The sequence below is a fragment of the Coloeus monedula genome (assembly GCF_965178545.1).
Source record: "Coloeus monedula genome assembly, chromosome: 13".
In the NCBI taxonomy this organism is placed as follows: domain Eukaryota; kingdom Metazoa; phylum Chordata; class Aves; order Passeriformes; family Corvidae; genus Coloeus; species Coloeus monedula.
The window spans coordinates 11,830,350-11,854,038 of NC_138793.1; the positions used below are offsets into that span (position 1 = coordinate 11,830,350).

The 23,689-nt window shown below is 38.6% G+C and overlaps 1 protein-coding gene across 1 annotated transcript in view; it reads right to left on the minus strand.

The window, feature by feature from the left end:
- The window catches only part of ESRP2 (epithelial splicing regulatory protein 2), a 58,462-nt gene that overhangs the window by 12,162 nt on the left and 22,611 nt on the right, over positions 1-23,689 (minus strand). Inside the window, exons 10-19 of the mRNA XM_082289843.1 lie at positions 9,588-9,701; positions 8,424-8,538; positions 7,619-7,717; positions 7,443-7,497; positions 6,517-6,627; positions 5,559-5,691; positions 5,322-5,364; positions 4,508-4,809; positions 2,315-2,536; positions 835-1,033 (exon numbers count right to left, since the gene is read on the minus strand). Coding sequence (XP_082145969.1) covers positions 835-1,033; positions 2,315-2,536; positions 4,508-4,809; positions 5,322-5,364; positions 5,559-5,691; positions 6,517-6,627; positions 7,443-7,497; positions 7,619-7,717; positions 8,424-8,538; positions 9,588-9,701 — 1,393 coding nt within the window. The remainder of the gene's footprint in view (positions 1-834; positions 1,034-2,314; positions 2,537-4,507; positions 4,810-5,321; positions 5,365-5,558; positions 5,692-6,516; positions 6,628-7,442; positions 7,498-7,618; positions 7,718-8,423; positions 8,539-9,587; positions 9,702-23,689) is intronic.

Below are 23,689 nucleotides of genomic sequence, written 5' to 3' on the forward strand. Positions count from 1 at the left end.
GTACTGTAATAGTAGCTACACATGGGCATCCATAACTGTTGACCATGAGACTTCATATATAAGCTTCCTGCGACTTCAAAAAGTATTTTTAGGATATAGCAAATGGAAGGGAGAAAAGATCACTAGTCTGATGCATTTTGATGAACAAATACCTAATTTGTACAGGAACATTAAACTTGGCTTGGTGTGCAGTCAGATTGGTTTTATATACTATATTTGGCAGCTTTTTACTATTTTGCAAATACATATCAGTATCTGCTTTGTGATTTGGTAGTGAGACTAATTAGAACAGTACAGTAAAGTTCCATTATAGTTCCTCAGTAAGGTTCACTGTAATCTTAAAATAAAAAAATGAAAATACATCCAACTTCCCCACTCTATGGTTGGTTAGTATATAATTCCAGTGGGTGTTTTCCTTCAAAAATAAGCCCAAAGAGTACCTTCTCAATGCTCTGAGGCAAGATAGCAAGAGCACTCATCGGCAGCTAGAATACAGAACTTCACCCCATTTTAAAAATGCCTCTCATTCCAAGTAGGTTTCACTACAGGCAAGTCTACTGCAGAGCTCAGAAGAACAGTACACCCATAAAAAGCAAAGTGTGCAACAATTTCACTGGCAAGGCCTTGCTGCCCTCTACTCACCACCGAAAATACAATAAAAATGCCTCTGATCAGTCCCATTATTGCCCAAAGGGAACAATTCCAATCTTAGCATGTACACGGATGATTATTAATCATGGCAAAACCCGAGTCAAAAGGTGAAAGGCCACAAAGCTTCAGCACCTACCACATATCAGCCTTTAGCAGCAGAGAGCAGAAGAATTGGAGACTTACATGGTAACTTACATGGCGGTGGGGATAAGCCACTACGATTTAAAGTGCCACCCATTAAAACAAAGTTCATCTCCTCTCCTGAACACTGGAATACTTCCACATAACGGTCCTTCATCATTTTTTTGTGACATTTTTGAGCCACCATAAAGGCTTTGTCAGCAGATTTCATTTGGATAAAAGCATCACCTGACGGTCGTCCCTAGGGGAGGCGGGGAAATAATTGTACGTCAATCTGTTATTAAATCACCCAGATCACAAGAAATGCAGAAAGGAGTAAGATCAAACATCTACTGAAAGCCTGTATCGTTATTCCTTCTCTGGCACTAATGACTCACAACTCAACAATTCTTTTTAGAAGCAGAAAAATCAAGACTTATGCAACAAGTGCCCAGTTAATACAATGCCACTTCAGTCCTCTGCAGAAAGAAACAGAGAATCATGTAGCGTGGAAAAAAAATTTGGAGGTCTCTAATCCAAAGACTGTTCAAAGCAGGACTAACTTTCAAGTTACATCAGGCCACTCATGGCCTTCTCTACTTGAAATCTGAGCATCTCCAGGGATGGAGATTCCATATCACCTCTGGAAGCCTGTTCAGGTGCTTAGCTAATTTCTCATTGTGATTTTATTTTTTCCTTTTCACCCAGCTGGAATTTTCTTTGATGCAGTTTACTCACACTGTCTCTTATTCTTTTGCTGTGAAGCCCTAAGAAGAGCCTGGCTTTGCCTGCCCTAGAACTACTTTCGAGGTAACAGTACAACAGCATAAAGTTCCAAATCCTTTAGTAAAGTCCACAGCTACATCAGAAATTGATTTCCAGATCTGAATTTCTGCAGTCTGACAGATATACCTGTCTGTATAAAATACTAAAAACTTTCTTAACAAAAAAAAAAAACCCAACTAAACAAATATAGTAGATCTCTTTCATTTGTTTTCTTTAATACCTCAGTATTTCTGTCATTAAAGAGTTTATTTTTAACACAAGACAACAGGGAAAATGTAACACTATGATCACACCATTAAAACATACCTAAAACACAATTTTTAATTATTGACTTCTTCTAAAACCTGAGCAATCACTAATCAAGTTAGAAAAATCTAATTTTGACACAAAGACCACTCAAACAACACAGGAGGAGCCCTGAAGCTGACAGAGCAGCTATGCCATCTAACAGGAGACATTTCTGTTGTATCTTCAGCCTCTGGCTGAACCATGAGGGCTTATTTAAACAGCCTCCAGGATAAGGTTATCATTCAGAGAACAAGCTTCATCATCCCCAGGCTGATGCATACATACAGAGAGAGAAAAGCAAGATCGCATGTAAAATGGCAAGAGAAAAGAGGCAAAGACAGACAAAGAGAACATTGTATTTTCCCAAGGTTAGAGAAGACTAAAGCACAGCCAAGATCAGGTAAGCTGCCCTGACTTCTAACCTGTTCAGTCACTGCAAAGTTACTCCTCCCATGCAAAATGCTGTTACCTGCTGATTAAGGACCATGTGAACTCCATGGGGCTTGATATCACCTGTAGCATCTCCCATAAATTCCAAGATGTCATCAATGCCAGCAGTGTAAGGAAGACCTCTGAGCCGGACACAGTCACGGATGCTGCCCGTGGCAATGGTGTATGGTGGGGGTATGACTGGAATGATGGGAGTTGGAAGAGTTGGAATAAGAGGTGTTGACATGTATCGATTAAGTACCTGTTGGCAAAAAACCCACAGAAATGGACATTTACAATCATCTGTCTGAATACAGAGCAATTGTCACAATACTATTTCCAACAGAGAAAAACACCCCTTCTTACACCAAATTACTGCAGTTAGTTTCCTGTTGGGCATATGAAAGTTTCAAACTCAGAAGGGGAGAGGGAAAGGCTAACAAATTCAATGTGTTAGACCCTAATAATATACTTTTCTAATGTCAATATAAAAAAAGTTAAAATCCAATTACAGTTTATAGTATCCCAAAAAGGAACATCTGAAATCACATCTGTGCTCATAAACCAGTATTGCCACATACAGTTCTTAGTTAAACCAGGGAAAATTAAAAACAGTCATTTTAAAAGAACCGAGACCTGAAATAGCTGGAAAGTAAAAGCACTAATTCTAATTTATTCTAAAACCTGATTCGTTAAGTGAGTGTGCTTATTTGTTTAACCCCAGTGCTCATCTCCAAGTACAGAGTTTATGAGGAAAAAATAAAGATAAGAATATAAGAGACTTTGATCTCACATTTTCTCTTGACTCATTTCCAAATGGCAAAGGGAACATATGACACATGTTGGGGCTTACTGCTGAAAAACATTTTTACTGATCATTATCACAAATAAACACATTCTACTGAAAGAGGTATCAAAAAACAGGTTACAAAGCTTAGGGAGTTTGTTTCAAGAATCTCCTTGTAGCACATTTCAGGCCAGAAATCTCTCTCATTTGTGTGGAGAATATTGCAATTACTTTGTACTAACACTAAGTAGATGAGAGCTGGCTTTACTTCTTGCAATTACTCAAAGAAGTAGCTTGTAATTTCCTAAGAAATAATCTCTTGCCTAAGCAGCAAAAAAGTTCAGGTGTCAGCCTAGACAGCTGTCATAGTGAAAGAAGTAATGACATATTGATAGAATATAAGTTATATCCAGGTCTCCCTACAAAAAGTGGAAGCAGAGACTTGGTCGCTGTGACAGAGTGATTTTGTTCCTCAGAGGATTTTGCTTCATTCTCTCTCAGGAGGGAAGCTGTGTGGGAGGGGGAAATGCCATTTCCCAATCTTCACAAAACACAGATCAGATTCTTGGCTGTTGTAATACCCATATCACAGCAGTAGCAATGGGTCTAGAAGTGTGGATATTCATTCCCTTGCCCAATCCCTTCTACAGAGAGACTTCCCTGCCACATAGGTTGAAACAGAACTGTATTACATTTTTATAGCCAGTGGTTATGCAAAGACTAGACCAAATCTAATAGTGGTTCCCTTTGGAGCCACTTATATTCTGTGTCAGGAAAAAAAAAACCATTATGTGATGTTTTTCATAGGGACAAGCTGCTGGTGACAAAATAAAATGGTTTTATCCATTTAAGAAGGTAATGATAGGAACTAGTGAAGGATAGGGAAAAAGTGAAATATATTACCTCAGGAAAAAAAAAAAATCACTTCCTTTCACCAAAAAATCAGATACATCCTCTTAATTCTTAGTTTCCAAGAAAGCATTGTAGAAATCGCTCATTTTATGCACTCAGGTTTGGATTTAATATTAGAAATTCTGTACATTGAGACCAGAATTTAAAGACAATAGTGCAGATTTTTAAGAAGCATTACTACAATACTATCAATCAACTATGTTTTTAGAATTATTTTTGTGATTTCAGTCAACCTCTATGGAGAAGAAAATTATGCAATGATTTTTACTTCATGGTCTAGGGCATAGTAAAAAAAAAACCAAACCCAAGCAGTGGCAGCTTAAAAAAACCCAAAACAAGCAACCATCCAAACTAACAAAACGAGCAAAACCAGTGCTGCACTATTTTCCATGCCCATTAGGAAACATGTATTTGCCTTTCTTGACAATTTTCATATAACAAATGTTCATGATTGCCTACAACATATTTGTGTGCAAGTGTTAGAAGAAATGTTTTAACTGTTAAGTTTTGAGTCTCACAACCAATAGTTACAACCTGTTGGACCTCTGCTGCTGTGCTCCTGAAGAGTTCAATGTAACGTTTTCCAAGTATTTCTTTGTGTTTTTTAAGTGCATTCTGTGCATATTCTTCACAGGAAAATAACACAAATGCATCTCCTGTGGGCCTGCCATCTGGGTACTTGACAAAGAGAAGTCCCTCTTTCCCTCCTGTGACTGGGCACTCTGGCCCCAGGAACCCCAAGACATCTTCCTGAGTAGCAGTGAATGGAAGGCCTCTCATCCGGATGATAACTTGATTCTCCTTGGATAAGAACTGGGCCACTTCATTGGAGGTGCCTGGTAGAAAGATAACAGCACATGGTCAGCCAGGAACATACGGGCAGTGCTGGGCACTCGATTCCAGAGGATGCAGCAGCAGCGAAGCATTAAGGAAGAACACAGGAGGTGAGTAGCCAGCAACAAACCCAGAGAAGACCTAAGACACTATTAACTTTCAGCAATATCTTTTGAGGGGAAAATCTCTTACTCTGCAAGTGTTTCATATTTTAATGAAATTGGAACAAAGATGAGATTACTGTGAATTGATACAAGATATACAGATGCTTCCACTGCAAAGGTTGGTCTTCCTCCCGAGACCTGTTTATGAACATCACAGCTCAAATGCTCACATCTCAGTTTCAACCACGTGAAAACAGAACTTGACAGGGTCAAATACTCTTGGAAGGCAAAACAGGAAAAGCTACTTTGTTATCCATTTGCATCCTCAGTCAACTAACAAAAAAAAAAAAAGAACTAGAACAACATTCCTATGAACTTAAGTAATCACACTGAACTCCAGCATCACTTACCTCCTGCAATTTTTAAGAATTCTTCTCCAGTTGCTTTGTAAACCTTCAAAAGAAAGAACAAAAAAACCCACATGAAAATCACGATGTTCAACTTTAAACCACACTCTTTCACAAACAAGAGAATTGTGTTTTGGTACTTTGAGCAAAACAGAAGTGCAGTTTGGTTTTTAAATGAGAACATAGACTAAAATATTCGGGTTTCTCTCCAAATATTTGTTTCAAGTCACAACTTTTTACCTCAATGTATCTGCTACCCATATGATGCTTGTGCCTTTCCAGGGCAAGGTCTCTCTGTTCAGAATTGACAAACCGAACCAAAGCCTCCCCATTTCTTCTTCCTTGAGAATTCAGACACAGAGCCACACCACCTCTGGAAGATAAAGACAACAAATGTAAGCTTAGTCTGAAACTTTAATATATTTAATAAATAACTGTGTAAGAATAGTAAAGGAATCAGACTTTAACACAAAGGTTACAGATTGAAAAAGAAATTGCTACTATCCACAGTTTATTTCATTTTTGTTGTAACACAATTATACTTTAAAATCTGCTTCATTGAGATCATGGATCTCATGTTGTTCACCACTTTCTCAACTCCCATGAAGATGCAAATTTGTCCTTCCTATTATCTCAGACAGGCACATTTGAATTTCCTCATCATTCCATATAAAAAAATTATATTTTCTCAGTGTTGGAGATCTGGAATTAAGTGACAGGTATGCTAAATAAACTCACTTTTCATATATATATACACACATACATCTGTACACAGGTATACACACAAGTCATGAAAATTTCTTTCAAACAGTACTTGGAAATTTCTAAATCTGGCCTGTTTAGGAGGTATAGAAGAACAATAAAGAGTTGGCACAAAATTAAAGTTTTTTTCATATCTTGGCCTCTGCTTTGACTAATGCAATAGGAGTTTCTCCCTTTAGATACTATAAATAAATGAATGCATGTTGGTTTTCAATTGATAAGTCTCTTTTTCTTCTTCACACATTTCAAACCTTTCTTGCACACCTAAGGCTGGTAAACTTGTTCAGTTGTCATGACCACAGTGTGGGAAGGGGTCAAGTAGGGAAAGACTGAAGGACTCCAGTGGAGAGTGTGGGGGATGTGTGTTAAACAAATATTAAAGGAACTTGCTATTAAAGGCAAAGTGATAACACAAGGCAAATTCTCCTTATCTTACTTGGCAATGTTGAGTCCTTTGAAAAATCGAGCGATATCCTGGTCTGAAGACTGCCATGGCAAACCTCTGGCACGTATGACTGTCTCACTGTCCACAGTTTCGGATTTACTACTGCACAGAAAGAAGGGGGGAAAAAAAAAAGCCAAAGAAAGCTTTAATCCTTTAATCTAGGTTTTCCAATATTTTACCAAATGTCAGATTGCAACTAATTGAATTGTAAATTGGGAGCATTTTTTCTCTTGAGACTCTTTTATCTCCATTATTCCTTTCAACAAAGAAAGGGAAGATAACTTGGAAAATTCATTTATATCTACAACATTGAAGATGCACAATGTTGTCACCACATTGCAGTTCCTTAAACAAAAAAATTGGAAAACTGCCTCGATGTAAGGTAATAAGGAACTGGATTAATTTTATTTAAAAGATCTAGCAATCCAAACAATACAAGTTACTTATGCCTAAGATATTTCATTGTCTGGTGACTGAAATGTATTTGTAAAGAACGAGCCATCCTGTTCCTTCCTTCCTTCCTTAACCCAACACCCAATTCAGTATGTAAAACCATTTTGGGAAGCACCACACAGCTCAGCTTATAGAGGGTGCACTGGCTATCAGCCCTGTTGACTTAGGGAAAGTTCACAAATATTTCTTCACCCTGAATAAGATAAGCCAGCCTCGCTGCCACGCAAAACAGAAGCAAGAGAACAAAGAGCATTTAACTTGCAGTGACTTTAAAGAGATGGACTAAAGTACAGCATTCAGCGTGCCAGCCAAAGTGTGTCTGCACTGGGGTGACTGCTGAGTACACTGTACTGTTCTCAGCAGCCAGCCTGCTTTCAAATGACCATGGGGAAATATTCACAAGCTTTCCTTGCTGTACACAAGACTCATCTTTGCTTGTAAACAACCGTGACAAGTGCACTTACCAAGGACCTGTTTCATACTTGTATTTCACAGTTTCAGGCTCAGTAAATACGTGATCTGTGACAAAACAGGAAGTTTAAATATAACCAGGGTCAGAGACTACTTAAGAATGACAGTACCACTGCCAATTCTTTCAGAAAAGAAAGATTTCAGCATTCAGTATAAATAACTAGCTTACTACAACCTTCTGAGAGCATGCTGAAAATGACAGCCACCATGGTCTTCACTTGCCACACGCCAAAGTCCTCCTCCGCTTCATCTGTCCCTAAGCCTAGATCTAAACAGGTGATTATAGAAAATAACAGACTTGCACAATCCTTTGCAAACAAGTCATAAGGCTTTCATGATATTAACACAAAACTAGTAATCAAATGTACTGGTCTTAGTGGGGACATGTGACTATTAGACACAGTACTCTGTTCATAAACTGGATTCACTTTAACAGTCAACAGTTTGAAAACTATTGAGAGCTTACATAATTTCAGTGTTAATAGTTCAAAAAAGAAAAAGCTGAGTAAGTTCCTATCACTTTAAACATAACCCAACTTTAATCCCATTCAGATGGGCCACAACAGTCCTTTTAATTTGAATTTAGATGTAGAGTACTGTTTTGGTTTTGTTTTTGCTTTATTTTAAACTCACTTCATTACCTGCAAACAGTGGGAACTTGCAGGCCAGCTGGTGCTGAAAAGCCCCACTGACAGCTCAGCTTTTCCTTTAAGATCAAGTACCAATGCAAATGATGCTTTTATTTGGCAAATTTATTAAATATGGTTTAGAAATCAGTTATATTCAATTTGGGGAAAAAAAATTACAAGCAGAGCCACTCCCCTGACACACACAAGTAGACATTCCTTTCACTTCACCTGTGAGTTTTTAAAATGCACATCTTGTTTTATTTTTCTAAACTCTGTAACAATCACAGACATGAAACTTCAGGAAGCTTAACTGATTGTTGTGTAAAAGCTGCAGCAAAAGGATACATTCTGCCATGGTCTTGATAGTCTGATCTTTCACGGCGGCTGAACTAGGGTAGCAAGTGTGAAATTCTTTGCGCAGATCGTAAAAGGAATAGAAGCAGTCTGACAGCAGGAAGTTCTACAAGGAAGGCAAAAATGTTTGTTTTGTACACATTATCCTTTCGAATTTCAGTTAATACTTTTGACCTGAATGAGGCACTCTCAAAAATCACATAGCTGCACGTCACCAGCTTGTCTGTGACGGAACAGTTTGGTTCCTTTGTAACACAGTTCAAATTCCATAATTCTACAGAATTGGATCTCTACATGAACAAAGTCAAATAGCCTCTGGGAGTCAGACCCATGCAAAACAGCTGGAGAGGATGGCTGGGGAAAAAAATTTAAAATATCTAGGCTTTGCTGTTTAATTCCCATTTTGGACACTCTTATTTTTTCTTTTGCAGCTACACTGAAAAGCAGAATTGTACCAAACCGTAACGACAAATTTTAAATAACTATTGTTACAGAATATAAAATATCTTTCAGCAACTTTCAAAAAAAAAGCAACCTACAACTGGCCAGCTCCTTCCATGTCAGCAGCTCTTATTCTTGTGGGTTTCCTGCAGACCTTGCTAAACCAGCAAACTCAAGAGCCACCACCTTGCACAAAGGCAAGGTTCTCCTCCCTGTGCATGACAGGCTGCTCTAAACCCTCCACGAACGTGGAGTAGAAACTGCTGCTTCATGTGGGAGTAGCAATAAGCTGCAGCTCTGTTTCCCACTGAATAAATGCAAATGGGGAACCACTGCCAGGCCACATCACTGCCTGTGTGCTTACCTTCCACAGGACACTGGTTTAACACAAGCCTAAGCAAAGCAATAGCTCTCCATCACTTCTGTTGAGGTTTGATCTGTACCTCTGTTTCCACTTCACACATGGAATTCAAAGTACTTCTATTGTTTCTATCTCTATCCTGTTCTTCCTGATTTTCCTCTTCCTTACGCTCATCTGGAGTCCAAGTAGTGTGGCTGACTTTCAAGAGTAAGTCCCTAAAATAACTACTCTGCTACTCAGGGTTGAGGTGGGGAGGGGATCATCTTCAATAGTCTTGGAATGCTCTAGTTCAACATGGAATTGTGTCACTCCCCTCCCAGTGCTCCACCTCTGCACCAGTTCTGATCTTGTACCTTCTTGGATGTTTCTGGGTGAAGAACTTGTCGAATGAGTAACTGGCCATCACTGCAGAGTGTGTAAGAGCTCCTTCCAAGTACTTTCAAATCACTGGATACCAGCTGACTAAACTGGAAAATAAAGTGATAAATTTCATTGTACTGACTGATAGAGATACTTTCATGCACTTACCATTATTTCAGCATCTTTTTTTTTTTAAGGAGATAAAGTAATTAAACAAGTTTTTGAAAAAAACGTGATGGAGAACAGACATGGGCTCCTTATAAAAGTAGGCAAATAAACTGTATGCATTTGTGGAATAGAAAACAAGAACATACAGAATATAGTAAAAAGACTAATTTGGAAGATATGGCAGAATTATGAGTTCATATGAAAGGTGACTGTATTATACTGGTAATGTACAAAATCTGGAATAATTATAATTTAAGTTATGAAATATTTGAAAGAACTTTCAAGATCAATCCCATTACTGGTTTTGCAATACCCTTTCTTCACATATGGTGCCTTAGACTTTGGTTATTTCCTTAATAACTTATTTAACTTCAATAAGAAAAAAGCTACCCATCAGGATTTACTAATGTTTCAAAATATATTAAGAAATACCAAACAAATAGTGATCTAATACCTTCAAAAGTGAAATTATAATCAAGTCACCTTTGAACAAGGTTACCTCTAGGATAGGTAACCCCCAGCAGATTAATTCTCAAGAGGAAAGGGCTCCAGCTATCTTGTTCACTGTTATTTTCCAGCCTTACATACATAACAGTTTCCAGCCTTTTATTTCTCTATACTAGTGTTAAATTCCTAGCTCATAATAGTCAACTAACATGTATAGTACCTACAAGTATTATATAAGTAAGCAGTAGCTTGTTAACTTTCGAGGGGACAAATATAATTATTCTAAGCTTCCCTCTTGACGCTACTCCCTCCCAGGAAAGCATCACCTCACAAACAAAGCAATAATTACAATCATGATGCAGTAGCCACCCACTGCTCTCAGCAGCAGTTTATGACTCCAAAACAACCACCCCCAAAAGCAAATTACAAGTTGACTTGAGACTCACACAATATCTTTGTGCTTTCTTTTAAGCTGTGTAGGGGGAAAAAAGAGAGGTGGTTTGTTTTATCATAATATGTGTGACACTTTACACCATAACAGTCTCTGCTTAGGAAAGATGATGTCCTAATGACCTGATCCCACAGCTACACAGAACTCACAGTATGAACAAGTGTTGCAGCACCTGCAGCCCAAAGGTAAGGCTCCACAAGGGAGAAATCATGTACTGAACATGATTGAGAAGAAGCAGAGACATGATTACCCAAGCTTTATTTCAAAATAACTGCTCAAACCAATCCAGATCCTTTTCTAGGCTTGGGCGGCTGACCAGAGTCCCACTACCATTTTGAGTTCAGAACCCTGTAGTAGTGGGTACTACACATAAAAACAGGGACCTGAGGGGCAGAACTGGGTAAGGAGGGGCACTCAGTTCAGCACCTTGTGTTAAGTTGCTTCATTTGCAGATATATTTACAGATATAGATAAGAATATAAAGTGAAGTTATTTAATAACAGAGAACATATGTGAAACTATAAGAAGGGTGAATATCCTCCCAAAACCAAAAAACCTTTATAGTGCAATCCTCTACACACTACCAAAACACACAAAAAGAACAAATACACCACACATAGGCAAAATAACTAACTCACTAAATAAAAATCAACCAAGCCAAACTCTTGCAGATTCACAAAACCCATTTCCTCCCAGGGAAACAGGTTGTGTTCCTACCACAAGGTGAAGTTTTGAAGAAGCTGAGGCTTTAAAGCAAGTTATTATTCAAGGATGATTTAAAGTCAGAAAATTGAGATCTGAGAGTGCTCAAAATACCTCAGTTGATGTGTAAACATCAGAAAAAGAAGAAAATGGACTCCAGAGGAACCACTTCAGAAAAGTAGTTCTGTGGATGGCCACAGTCACAGACCAACAACAAATATTCTCACCACAATAACACACATGAGGAGAATTGCCTTCTTACTAAATGCAGTAACTTATTAGTTTCTTTTTTAACTAATGGGCACAGTAAAGAGCAAATATTTGTAAAACGGGATTGGAAATGGTGATAGGGATCAGCCTCCAGAGGGTGCACAGGGATTCTTGCCAAAAGGAAGCGGAGTCTTATGGATGAAAAGTAATAAAACACTCCCCAAACCTTCAACTTTGTACCCTGTGCTTCTGAAGATGCTCAAGAGCCAATATAGAGTGTGCAGTTAGGGAGCTATTTTGATCAGATACAAGAAGAAACCCAACCCACACAATTTGAAGGAAGCAGCAAATGAAAGCAGCCTCCTGCTGTACATATAAAACCTAAGAACTGTAGTTCAAAAAGACTTTATCAAGTTAGAAAACAAAAGGAGAAGAACGTTTGCACAAGGGAGGAAATGCTCAGGTCAAATGGTGTAAGTCAAGTTAGTAAAAATCAAGACTGCTGCACTGAAACAGTTACATTTTTTTCAAGGTGGTGTTTCCCACACAACTTACAGCTGAAAAGACAACATAGATATTTTCAGAAGCCTGTACTGAGAAGATGCCAGAGTAGTAAAATATTGCATAAGGACACTGATAAGCCCAGTATTCCAAGTGTACTAAGGTTTGAAGAATTCCAAAGGATCAGCATTTGTTTTTACTTTTACCTAAGTAAAAATAAGTCTAAGTATTTGCACTGCATAATTATTAAATGTCAGTGATAACATTCAACATTGCAAACTCCTTTCCAATGGAACAATCAACATGTCAAAACAATTCTCTGTTTTTCTTACCAGATGCCAGCAGATTAAAGTGCCTTAGATAAATTGGCACAAGGTTGGCAGGCCTTGTTGAGAGCTTATTTAGAAACTTCTCTTTTAAAAACAGCCTGTTCGAAACTTTGGGGTGTACTGCTCCAGAAGAGGGCAAAAAGACTGTGGGAAGAACAGTCAGGAGACATAAGCAATCCTTCCTTATCCAAAACAGCTTAACTATGGCATGGGTTAACTGAGGAGAGGAGGAGGGTAGCAGAGCGTGAATGGGAAGATTCACCCAGGATCAGAGCACAGGGCAAAACAGCCCCAGAAGAATGACAGATATTTGAGATTAGCCTGAAGTAGCTTCTTTCATCCACATGAGATGTCCCCTAATTCTGCAAAGGTTGAGCATGAAAAGCATAGCTGTGGACCAGCTCTTGTTGCTACAGATTACACTGGACCCTCAAGTCTTTCAGGCAAAAGATACACGTCACACATGTGTCAAACGTGTTAAAGCAACCAGGGCAGATGTGTTTGTAAAGCCACATTGTTCAGCATAACAAGCCACATCAGTTAAGCAAGTCAGCATTCCCGAGGAAAAGCCATCTTCAGCCTCCTTTCTTGCACCACAGATTTCAGGCAGCATTTCAAAAGACAGCCTTGAACAGGCATCCACCCAAATGTAGCAAGCTAAGGACAAGTTAAGACCAGCACCAGATTCACATTAGGTTTTTCTGTCTCACATGTTGAACAACCTGTCCACAACTCAGTCATTTCATAAATTCCATCCCCATCTCCTTCACTCCACTAATAAAAGCCCATCTGAGCTATTTACCTGCTGTCATTCATCTTCATGCTGCCTTTCAAGAATGCCCCCCACTTCAGCAGGCAGTGCTACCCCACCTTAACGCTTCCCCCACCAAGCTCACACACCCTGTCTGCCCTGTTCATCTGCTCCTTTCACAGCAGTCACACACTGTTAATTACCTGTTTGCATCCTGCAGCCAGCCCTCATTTCAACTGCAAGAACCAGTATTAACATCACCCTCCACCTTTATTGCTTATTCCACCAGCTCAGTCTCTCCAGTAAAGCTCTGATGAGTCATTCCATATTTAAAGGAGCACGTTCAATAATTCCATGCCGAGATTAAAAACTGAACAGTGAGAAGAAGAATCAAAGAAGCTGCTCTGTATATTTGCCTCCACAAAACCTAAAACAGTTCTTAGAGAAAAGGTGGTGAGAGGGATGGACAGACTTTGAACACCACTTTGAAAAACTGGCTAAACAGGATTTTGGTCATGTAGCTGAGAGTACAAAGAGACTGAAGAGACATGTTTTGCCAGCAGCAAAGCTGGATGAAAGCCAGCACAAGCTGCTGTGTTTTTTGCAAATGAATCTCAAGGGACTAAAATAACAGCCCCCTTCGTGTTGCCTTAAATATCCTGAACTAGGATGTGGATCTCAGAGAAACAAGAAGATTCTTCATTAAGCTTTTTCTACAGTTATGATGCACGAAACACTAAAATAAACATCTGTCTATTTGGATATTCTCATTTCCCTTACTAAAAATAGCTCTCATCCTTGAGAAAGGCCACTGCATCTGCACTGTATCTGTGCCTGGCATGGTAATGAAACACTGAGATAATTCAGTCACAGAATGCACCCATGCTGTCAAACGGAACCATTTCTAAACCACCATGGTACTCTGGGGGATTGTCTCTTTAATAAAATCACCTGTGAGAAGTAACAGAAAATTCAGCTCTTACTCATCTGATTTCCAGCAGCTCCTAGTGAGTCTTTAAAACAGGATCCTTTCCTTTAGTCATGCACAAAATTTCTCTTTTTTGCTTCTTTTGGCCCTACTGACCCATCATAGCTAAGACAAGACAAAATAATTCACAGAGCTTCAGAATTACAGGCATCCTTGCAGTTTAACCAGGTCTGGAATGCCATGCTAAAGTAAAACATAAAAATCCCAAAAATAGCTTAGCTTGTAGTCCACACTTAAGCTAGACGTGAATCTATTTTCAAGTAGAAAGATGAGTTATATTTATCAATATTCTTTGCACAAAAGATGGTCTTCACTGTGTAGGATCTGGTTTCAAATCAGTAGCATCAACAGGATGTTACTAAATTGCCCAGAGTTTACAACTGGTGATTGCAGATGAATACATGGTCTACTTTCTGCCAGATAAACAGCTCATTTTTACTTCCATGACATCTTTAGACTTGGGTGGGTGAACAGTTCATACCTGGTCCAGTCAAAATTGGAGACATGAGACAGAGAGATAGATGATATTTGATTTGGCTTAAAGCCTGTTGGAAGACTTTGAACAGGTTTAGCATTCTAGATTAGTGTTTTGTAAAAAAAAAACCCAAGCAAACAAAACAAAAGCCACCAAAACAAACAAAACCCCCCACACTAGAACTTTTTCAGGAATGGTATCTTTTGGTCATTATTAAAAAGAAAACTTTCAGGAATAACTTAGAAGAAAAGTTATTTTGCCTCACTTAGGCCCTACATTCTGATATATTCCCTTGAGCTTAAAAACCCCTCATATTACTAAAATGAAACCATCTTAGAGAAAGTGAAAATAAGACTCCACAGACCTGTAAAGTACCCTGAGATGAAAAAAGTTTTATCTGAGGCACATAAATGTGCACTGCTTACATCTCCTTTGCACAAACCTATGACTAAAGCCATACTGTTTATAACCATGGATGTTTTCCAGTCTAACTTGTATTAAAAAAAAAAAAAAATCATCACTTACTAGACATTACTGCAATTCACAACATTAGAGCTTTAGACTCTCTTTTCGGTCTTTGGTGTGAGTCATTTTTGCTTGTAGCATGGAGCATATAACAATGATCAGTCTTCTTTCAGCTTACAGCAGCATGGAAAACAAAGGATTATCTTCGAAAAGGTTTCTCTGAAGATTTTCTACTCCCAGTTCTGTTTCAACAGGCACTGCAGTTGTCACCTCAAAGCCTGATTTTATGCTAAGTCCTCTACAGTTTATTCCAGAGAACACCCAAACCCAATTATACAGTTGCAGGTGCGGTTCCTGAAAGAAGATCTCCAGCAGTTGAACAATGAAAGAGGCTGCTGAGAGAAGTTGCAGATTCTTCATTGTTGAAGATACTAAAGACCCAAAGTGGCCATGGTCTTTGGCAGCCTGCTCAAGTATCCCTGCTTTCAGGGCTTGGGCTGGACAACATCTATAGTTGCCTTCCAGCCTCAGCTGTTGTGTGACTCTTACATCTTTGGACTCTGTTTTGCCCATGCTGCAGCTCCACTAAAGATCAGGACTCCAATGTCACCATGTTGTGTACATGAGGGGTGTTTGGGAAAGGACATGTTTTCTGGGATGGGGGGAAGGGGAAGTGAAGGAGATCAGAGTTGAGACGCAGCCAAATCTCATTAACAGAACCTGTCTGCCACTAAAACAAAACAAGATTGGAGCACCTCTGAAAAACAACATCCAACATTCGGACATTGAAGTCTGTCTGAAGACTTAAAGTCTAATACAGCATGAGAAAACTCAGGAGTGACAAACCATGGCTTTTGTATACAAAGCTTGCACACACACACACCACATCATGACATGTCAACCTATGGAAATATTTTCACTTGGACCTTGTGCCTCAGTTCCTACACCCATGAGGGTTTCACATTTATTTACAATACTCTCCATGGGCAGTTTTCTGCTCCTTCACTCTTCCAACCCTGGTGATAATGTCAGCCTTATCCATGCAATGGAGGAATTTAAAGCATGTCAATACTACTGGGAGGTGCACAGACTGCATTTCAGCACTATTTACAAGTATGATAACCCTTTATTGTGCTAGGTAACTTTTTAAACAGAGAATCCTATAGTAAGCCCTTGCCTTTGTTCATCAGTTAACTGATATTCCACATGGCTGATAATGGATACATGGTGACCTTGTACAGAAATTGCTATATGGAAAAAAAAGAAAGAAGTGTAAGCCCCAGTGTAGCCACAAGCTACAAATAACTTCTTTTCCCCTTCTAGCTAAATAGGGAAAAAGTTACTGTGTTTAGATACCATTCAGACATAAACATGAAAAAAAATTTGCCCCTTGATTTTATTTCTTGGCAGGGCAAACATGCAGGAGATGACAAAGGCAGCCCAGGTCTATTCACCACAAATGTTCAAAAATAATATTGCCAGTTGATTTCTCCTGTTAGGAGGAAGGCAATTATTTGCTCTACTGAACACTAAAGCCTGAGATTATTTAGTGGCTGCAGACTAGGCTGGGCAAAGCATGGGTTTCATTTCCAGCTTGCCAGAGAATTTAATTTTGCTCTATATAACCAATCAAGTTACGTATCACCTCATGCCTCTTGATGGCCTGTAAACTGCATTAAGTAACAGAACAAGTAATCAGTCACAAAGGCCACCATAAATGTACTCAAGAGAGATGGGTACATAGTACTCAAAACCAGTTAAGAGTTTCCATCCATCTTTGGCATTTGCAAGTGTAAGAGCAAGTTTGCCCTACTAAGTCTCAAGGAGAGGCAGGATGTGGCACTGAGCTTCAAGCACTGTAGACTGCCTTCTCCTCAAGTACATTATGCTGCTTCTTCTACCTGTTAATCTGCTGTCACTTTGCCTTCTTTCCTGAATAGAGGTCTAGACCAGGTACTGCACATCCTGCTGCTTCTCTGGCTGTTCTAAAGCAGTTTCCTCCACACCAGCTGCTCACATAGACAAGCTCCTGTTGTTGCCTCTCTCACAGAAAGAAACTAATTCTTTTTCACCCATGGCATGAGCCAAAGGTGACAACAGAGTCTCAACTAACCTATGCCTGGCATTCTGCCATGAAATTCCAATCACAAATCTTCAAAAGAAGTAGTACTTGAAAAACAAAGAATTATATTTTTAAATTTGTTTATGATATTCACTTTTATTTTTTAATTTGTTGGGAAGCTGAAGTTACCAGAAATAATACCACCTTGTCCTCTTCCTTGTTGTCATCTCACAGGTCACCACAAGTCTCTCAAGACAGAAAGGCCTATAGATGCTTCTTATAATTACTGCAAGACTTCAAAGGAGAAAAATGGAAGGTATTCTTCAAGTTTATTGCATCCGTCCACGCAATAAAAAAGAGCAAAATTCCTTTAAAATTCATTATACTCCTTCAGAATTAATAGAGGGACTTGCAACTTTAAACTGAGATGGTGAGAGCAGCCTACAGCTAATTTTCTGCATTAAAATAGGTCTGTTTAGTGTTGTTCAGCAACAGGTAGAACGTGAAATACAGAAACAGAGCAACAATTGTCATGGTTTGTCTCTCCAGTGAGTCTGTGGAGCATAGAAAACAGACCATTGTGACTCAGGGCTGTGATAAACTGTCTTAAAGATGAAACTCCCACATTATTTCTTTCTGTGGTTCATTTTAATTGGGACTGGGTCTTTGTCCGACAAAGTAAACAATAACTAACTAAATGCTTTATTTCTTCCTAGGAAAGAATGCGAACATCTAACCTTCTGCCACGACAAAGATCTGTCCAAGCCATGCCACTTGAGCACTTTATGACCACTTTTGATTAATTATTTCTTAGATGGAAGTTTGCAACACCAGATTATTTGCATGCTTTCCAGCTATGGTATCTACAGCATCTAATTCAGGTAATGCATTAAGCATAAAAGGCAAGAGCATGGCTCAGGCCATCTGAATGTCACAGCAATCTGGTCACAGGCTTTTATCTTCAAAAGCACAACCTGTTTTAATAAGAGAGTGTTGAAATATGCAGAGTACTCCACAAATAAGCTACTTGAAGTCAGCCTTGTGTAAGATAAAGCACCCCAGTCCAGCAACATAAGAATTTCAGAGTTTGTGGACTTACTTTACTACTACATAATGTGTCAGGAAACAGCTAAATAAAGAAACACTTACTGAGATAAACTATGTTTTCATTTTAAATTAATCTGTGTGAAAGAGGCCACAGCTATCAAAACCAACAAAATAATGCAAAAATATGCATATCTTGCAAAATACTTTATTATTTGTTAGCACCGATTATTCATGAGTCTGACTTTAAGCAAAAAGAAAAGTCTGAATACTAATACCAAAAAATCCCTGCTCTGTCAACCTTTTATCTACATTTCAAGCAGGATTACAATGGTGCCTCACACTCCTCACTGCTTGCTATCAGCTCAACTCACAGAGCAAGTCATTACTGCCTGAAAGACAAGGTTGAACATACTTTCCAAATGCTAAGTTTTAATTAATGCTATGACTGCAATATTTCCCAAAGTCTTGATATAAGCACAAGCCCTCTCAGTGCTCTGTACCTCCCCCACTCTCACTCACCTCTGTTTCAAGGACAAACTTTCATTAGCAATGTGATCTTTAGCACTGGCTCTATTGACTGTAATGCTTGGTACTGCTCTATTTACTCAACACTACCTCATTGTTTGTAGTGCAAGCTTAACCAGTTGTAGGAGAAAAGCCAATGCCTGCAAAATTAAAGCATTTTTTGCTAGTAAGTTGTTTCTCAAGTTGTTTCTGTAGTAATACACAGGGAAAGTAAAAAGATGAGGCAACATCAAAAGAATGAAGAGACACCTATCATCCACAATCCAGTTTCCTGTACGGTTTTCTCACACTCCCGCCTCTCCATTAAACTTATACTGTAAGAATATAATAGGCATGGACTTTTCTGAATACAGCCTTAAGATCTATGAAGTATTGCTGCTTATATTAGAATCCAAGTGATTCCTGATCAAACCCTTACAAAAATCAGCAAAAGAAAGTCAAACTTTTCAAATTGACTCTGCTTTCCTTCCTAAATGGGGGAGTGTTCCCTTTCTTGTACAAACATGGTTTCACAAATACATAAAAGACAAGTGGAATTAGATCCCTAAATCAGTTTGCCTTCAGTCTCTCAAACTTTCAAGTCACAGATTAGGGCAAGCATCAAGAATTGGTTATAACTCATCTAAGGAAAAATGAGAGTAATAAATTATTAGGGATACGATTTCAGCAGTTCAAAACTGAGTAAGGTCAAAATTTACACTTGGCCTTCCAAAGGATTCAGACCTGCCCAACACAGAACAAGGACATTAATGGTGACACTATTTAGATGTTGCTTCCTCTTACAGAACTATGTCCTCCCTTCTAGGTAACTTACTGTTTCCAAAGCAAGTTCCTTGTGACTGAAAAGACTTGATGTAAGTTTGTCTGAATGTGAAGCATGTCACAGCTTCTTGTGGTCAAATCTTAGTATCTGAGACTTAGAGAGAAAGGCTGTTGATTTATATTTTCTTTTGTTTCTTTAAGCATAGCACAAGAACAGCAGTTTTCTTCTGCACTTCATATTTACAGGGTGCCATTTCACATGTTTTACAATAAGCTAAAGACCATCCTGTGTAAGCTTAATTCTGTTGTAAGAAATAACACTGAGACACTCAAGTTATCAATCAAGCAAACTGCAAAACTCTGTCACAGTCATATTCTTGTGACAACTATGTATTTCCAGCTATGTATTTCTCATGATCCCCCCTCCAATCCAATGGTATTTGATTCAAGAGTCTTGGTGTGTTATACACTGTCTTGTGTGTTTCTTAAGCTGCAAAGGAAACTTAACTTTCAGCTACAATAAGTTCTAGTTACACAGCAAAACTCCCACAGGGGTTTTTTGCACTTCTATTTTTCAAGCTGCATTACTATAGTTCTACTTTCCTCTTAGTGCAATTCACTGCAACAGACTTACTTATCAGGAAAGTAAACATCTTTACAGAAGTTACAGCAGAATTAATTTCACATACTGCCAATGTCGACACAGATCATTACAATGTTAAAGCACATGCTTACATTTCTCTAGAATAAGAGCCAGAGAAAGGAAACCCCACTAATTAAGTTTTGATTTGAGTTCCATAAGAATGATAACACAATTCAGAGATTGTCCTAGAGCTCTAGTAACAGACAGAAACTTTCATTTTAAGCTAACAGGTGTCCAAAATGATCACAGGAGCCAAGTTTTTGCAAAAAGGAGTACAACTGTTTCTTAAGTTTCTAACCAATATTTCAGTGCTAACAAAATATCCATTTCTCAGTACTTTTTGCCAAACTCTGCCCACTGCAGCTCTACAAAGAAAGCAGCAGGAGGAAAGAGAAACTAAAATATTTTTAAATGGAAGTTTGGGGGAAGTGGGAGAACTGATTTTAGTTGTTTTGTTTTGTCACTCATCAAAGGGGTGAGCATTTGAATTTCAATTCCCAATACCTTTTGTGTAATATTTATCCCATAACTCACATCTACCTTCACAGCATGTGGATTTAATGAATGAGGCACATATTAGGAAAGCACCTTTTTATTAACTAAGCAAGAACAGAGGCTACTGTATAGAAGTACACTGGAGCAAGATGTGAACAGTTTAAAGAACATCACCACAGATTATCAGAGCAAAGCAATGAAACATGGTTTGTAAAACAAACATGACTTCTGACTCAGAACTCTCTTAGGGCACGTCTCAAGTTGTCTTTCAGAGTATCAATATTTCCCCTCTTTTATTGGAATAAGACTGTAGCTAACAGAAATGGATCATGCAGGAAAACATTGTGTCTCTGCAGGTTTTTGCACAGCAGCAGCTATTATGAAGAAAAAAGCTTTTCCAGAGCATAGGAGATGGCAGACATGAACATGAGGGAGAATTACTGTTTCTGTTTCTAATAAAGAGACATAAAATTTCCAGTTGTAATCATAGAAATTATAAAATAAGACAGGACTGATATTACGTTGCTAAAAATTAATCTTCAAGCACCATTTTTAGTTTTGGCCACAACACTGCTTTGCTCACAGTATCAATTCTAGCATCTATACATCAGTCTGAAACTCAACTGCTCAGCAGGGAAGTGCTGCAACACATTGACAGAGACATTGCCCTCATTTGGCAGCACTCAGCTACCCAAAAACTTATATATAACTTAAGGGCATTGGTTTATGAAAAAGAGGGGGAAAAAATCAAGTAAAGCAACATACAGATTGAGGAAGTGTGCAACCCTTTCAAAATGCTACCAGAGGAAGAGAGAAACAGCACAGGTTTGCAGACAACGCAGAATATCCACGAAAAAGTTTTCTAAGCTGCTTCCATGTTAACAGCAAGAATAGATAGAAGCACTGCACATATAATTACTGTCAAAATAGCAGAATACAAATAATAGAATAATTTAGGTTGGAAAAGCTCTTCAAGATCATTGATTCTTACCATTAACTTAACAGTGCCAAGTTGACCACTAAACCATGTCGCTAAATGCTACATCTACACACTAAAATCCTTTATGCTTCATTTACTCCTCAACCACTTTTAAAAACCCTGACAATAATTCATTAACACATTTCCAGTGATTTTTTTCAGTAGCTACTTAGAGCAAGTTAGAGGAAAGAAGTTCAAAGTCTCTGAGGATCATGCAATCCAACAATCATTGTATTAAAATGCTTCTACCTGCTGTTTTGCTGTCTTTCAACGACTTTAAAAAAACCTGCAAGAACAACTTCAAGAGAAATTCAAGTATTCAGACATAATATTATAGCTGTGGAAACATCCAAATGTGTTAATGACACAGTTTTCAAACATGGCACAACATCACTCCCTGTGAAGACAGGCACCTCAAGCTATTCTGGAAGGTCACATAGTAAAGTTTATTTGTCCATATATGCTAATCCTAGACATGGTAATTTAAAGTTACTGTTCAACTTCACCAGGAAAAGTAGCAACATCTGCTATCATAAAAAAGTCTACTCATCCTCAAACCACTGGGCCAAATTATTCACTTCTCGTGTATACTGGCACTTCTGGTTTTAAGAGAAGATAGCCCAGCTAGCCAAGGCTAGGACATTTTTATGCCTCTAAGGAAAAGAATATGCAGCTTTAGACAAATTCATTTATCCAATTCTCTGCTCATTCTGAAGTCAAATGTACCTGAATACAGGAACAAAGCAAGGGAACCTTCCTATTTCCTAAAGGGAATACTTGAGGAGTTCAGATAAAAGTATTGCAGCCTTTGGAGAAGGTAAGGTCACTACTTTTCCACACAACCTAATGGAACATAAATGCTGCCAATAACAAATGGATTCACATGATCTACATATGTATATTTCTGTACACATATATATAAAAAAATATACATTACAGAGGAACTGTTTATGCTATCAAGTCTTTTCTGGGTTTTTTGAGGGAACAGATTTGATTGTTTCAGTAACAATGTAGTGGGCTACAGAGCTGGGTAGCACTGAGGATTTGTAAAGGGAAAAATAGTTTACCTATACCATCAACAACAGAATTACAACTAAGGTTCTGAAAAAAGAGTTAGCCATAGCTAAAAAAAAAAATAAAAATCCACACTGTAATATCCTACAGCTACAGAAAGCATTAGCAGATCCTTAATTCCACACAGTAAATACTGATGATATTTCAATATTAAGTATACAACCTAATTTAACCAATGCTCATCTAACTTTATCAATGAAAATAGGTGGTTATTGGATGTTAATAGATGTAAAAACTTCATATAAGGCTACCTGCACACAGGACACTCAGCCCTCCTGTAGGAGCAGAAACCTCTCACTTACCTGCCCTGACAACCTGAAGGCCCTTGTGTCTATCAGGAAATCCTCACCACTCACTGCTGATGCCAAACCAAGGCCATAATTTCACATAAACTGCTCAGTGCCCTACCTGTCTTAAAATGTTACCCTCCTTTCACCCACACCTTAGTACCACGGCTGCCCTCAGGAAAACTTCCCAATCTGCCATGTGTGCATCAGACAGAACACTCTAAATCTGAACTGGCTTGAATTCAGAACAGTGCTCTGCTCCAGTTCAATTTGCAGCCCCAAAAACTTTTGTACTGGCAGAATGCAGGTAAGGGAGGGCCAGGTAGCAGCAGCTGCCTAAGTGAAAGGTGCCACTGAAATTTTCATACAACAGCAGCTCGAGCACACAATGCAGAGGCGGAAATAGCTTAAGCTGGTATCACCATCAAACGTGTTGGATCATGAAAACACAACCAAAGGGTGTAGTTTCACAGGACGTGAGCTTGGACAGCAAAGCAGCTGCAAGTTCCCACCCCACCTGCTCATTTCAGTGATCCTGTTTACAGCACATCTCCACAAAGGGTTTTACTGACACAACAAAAAGATGGCAAAGTCTGGCATAGGGGCAGGGGAGAAGCTGGCTTCACTGCTGAAGCCAAATCTTGTGAAATGACACCCTAAGTATTTGTTGTGGAAAGAACAGCCTGCTTAGTAACATTTGCCAAAGGCGTGCCAAACACCTGCTCCAAAATGTC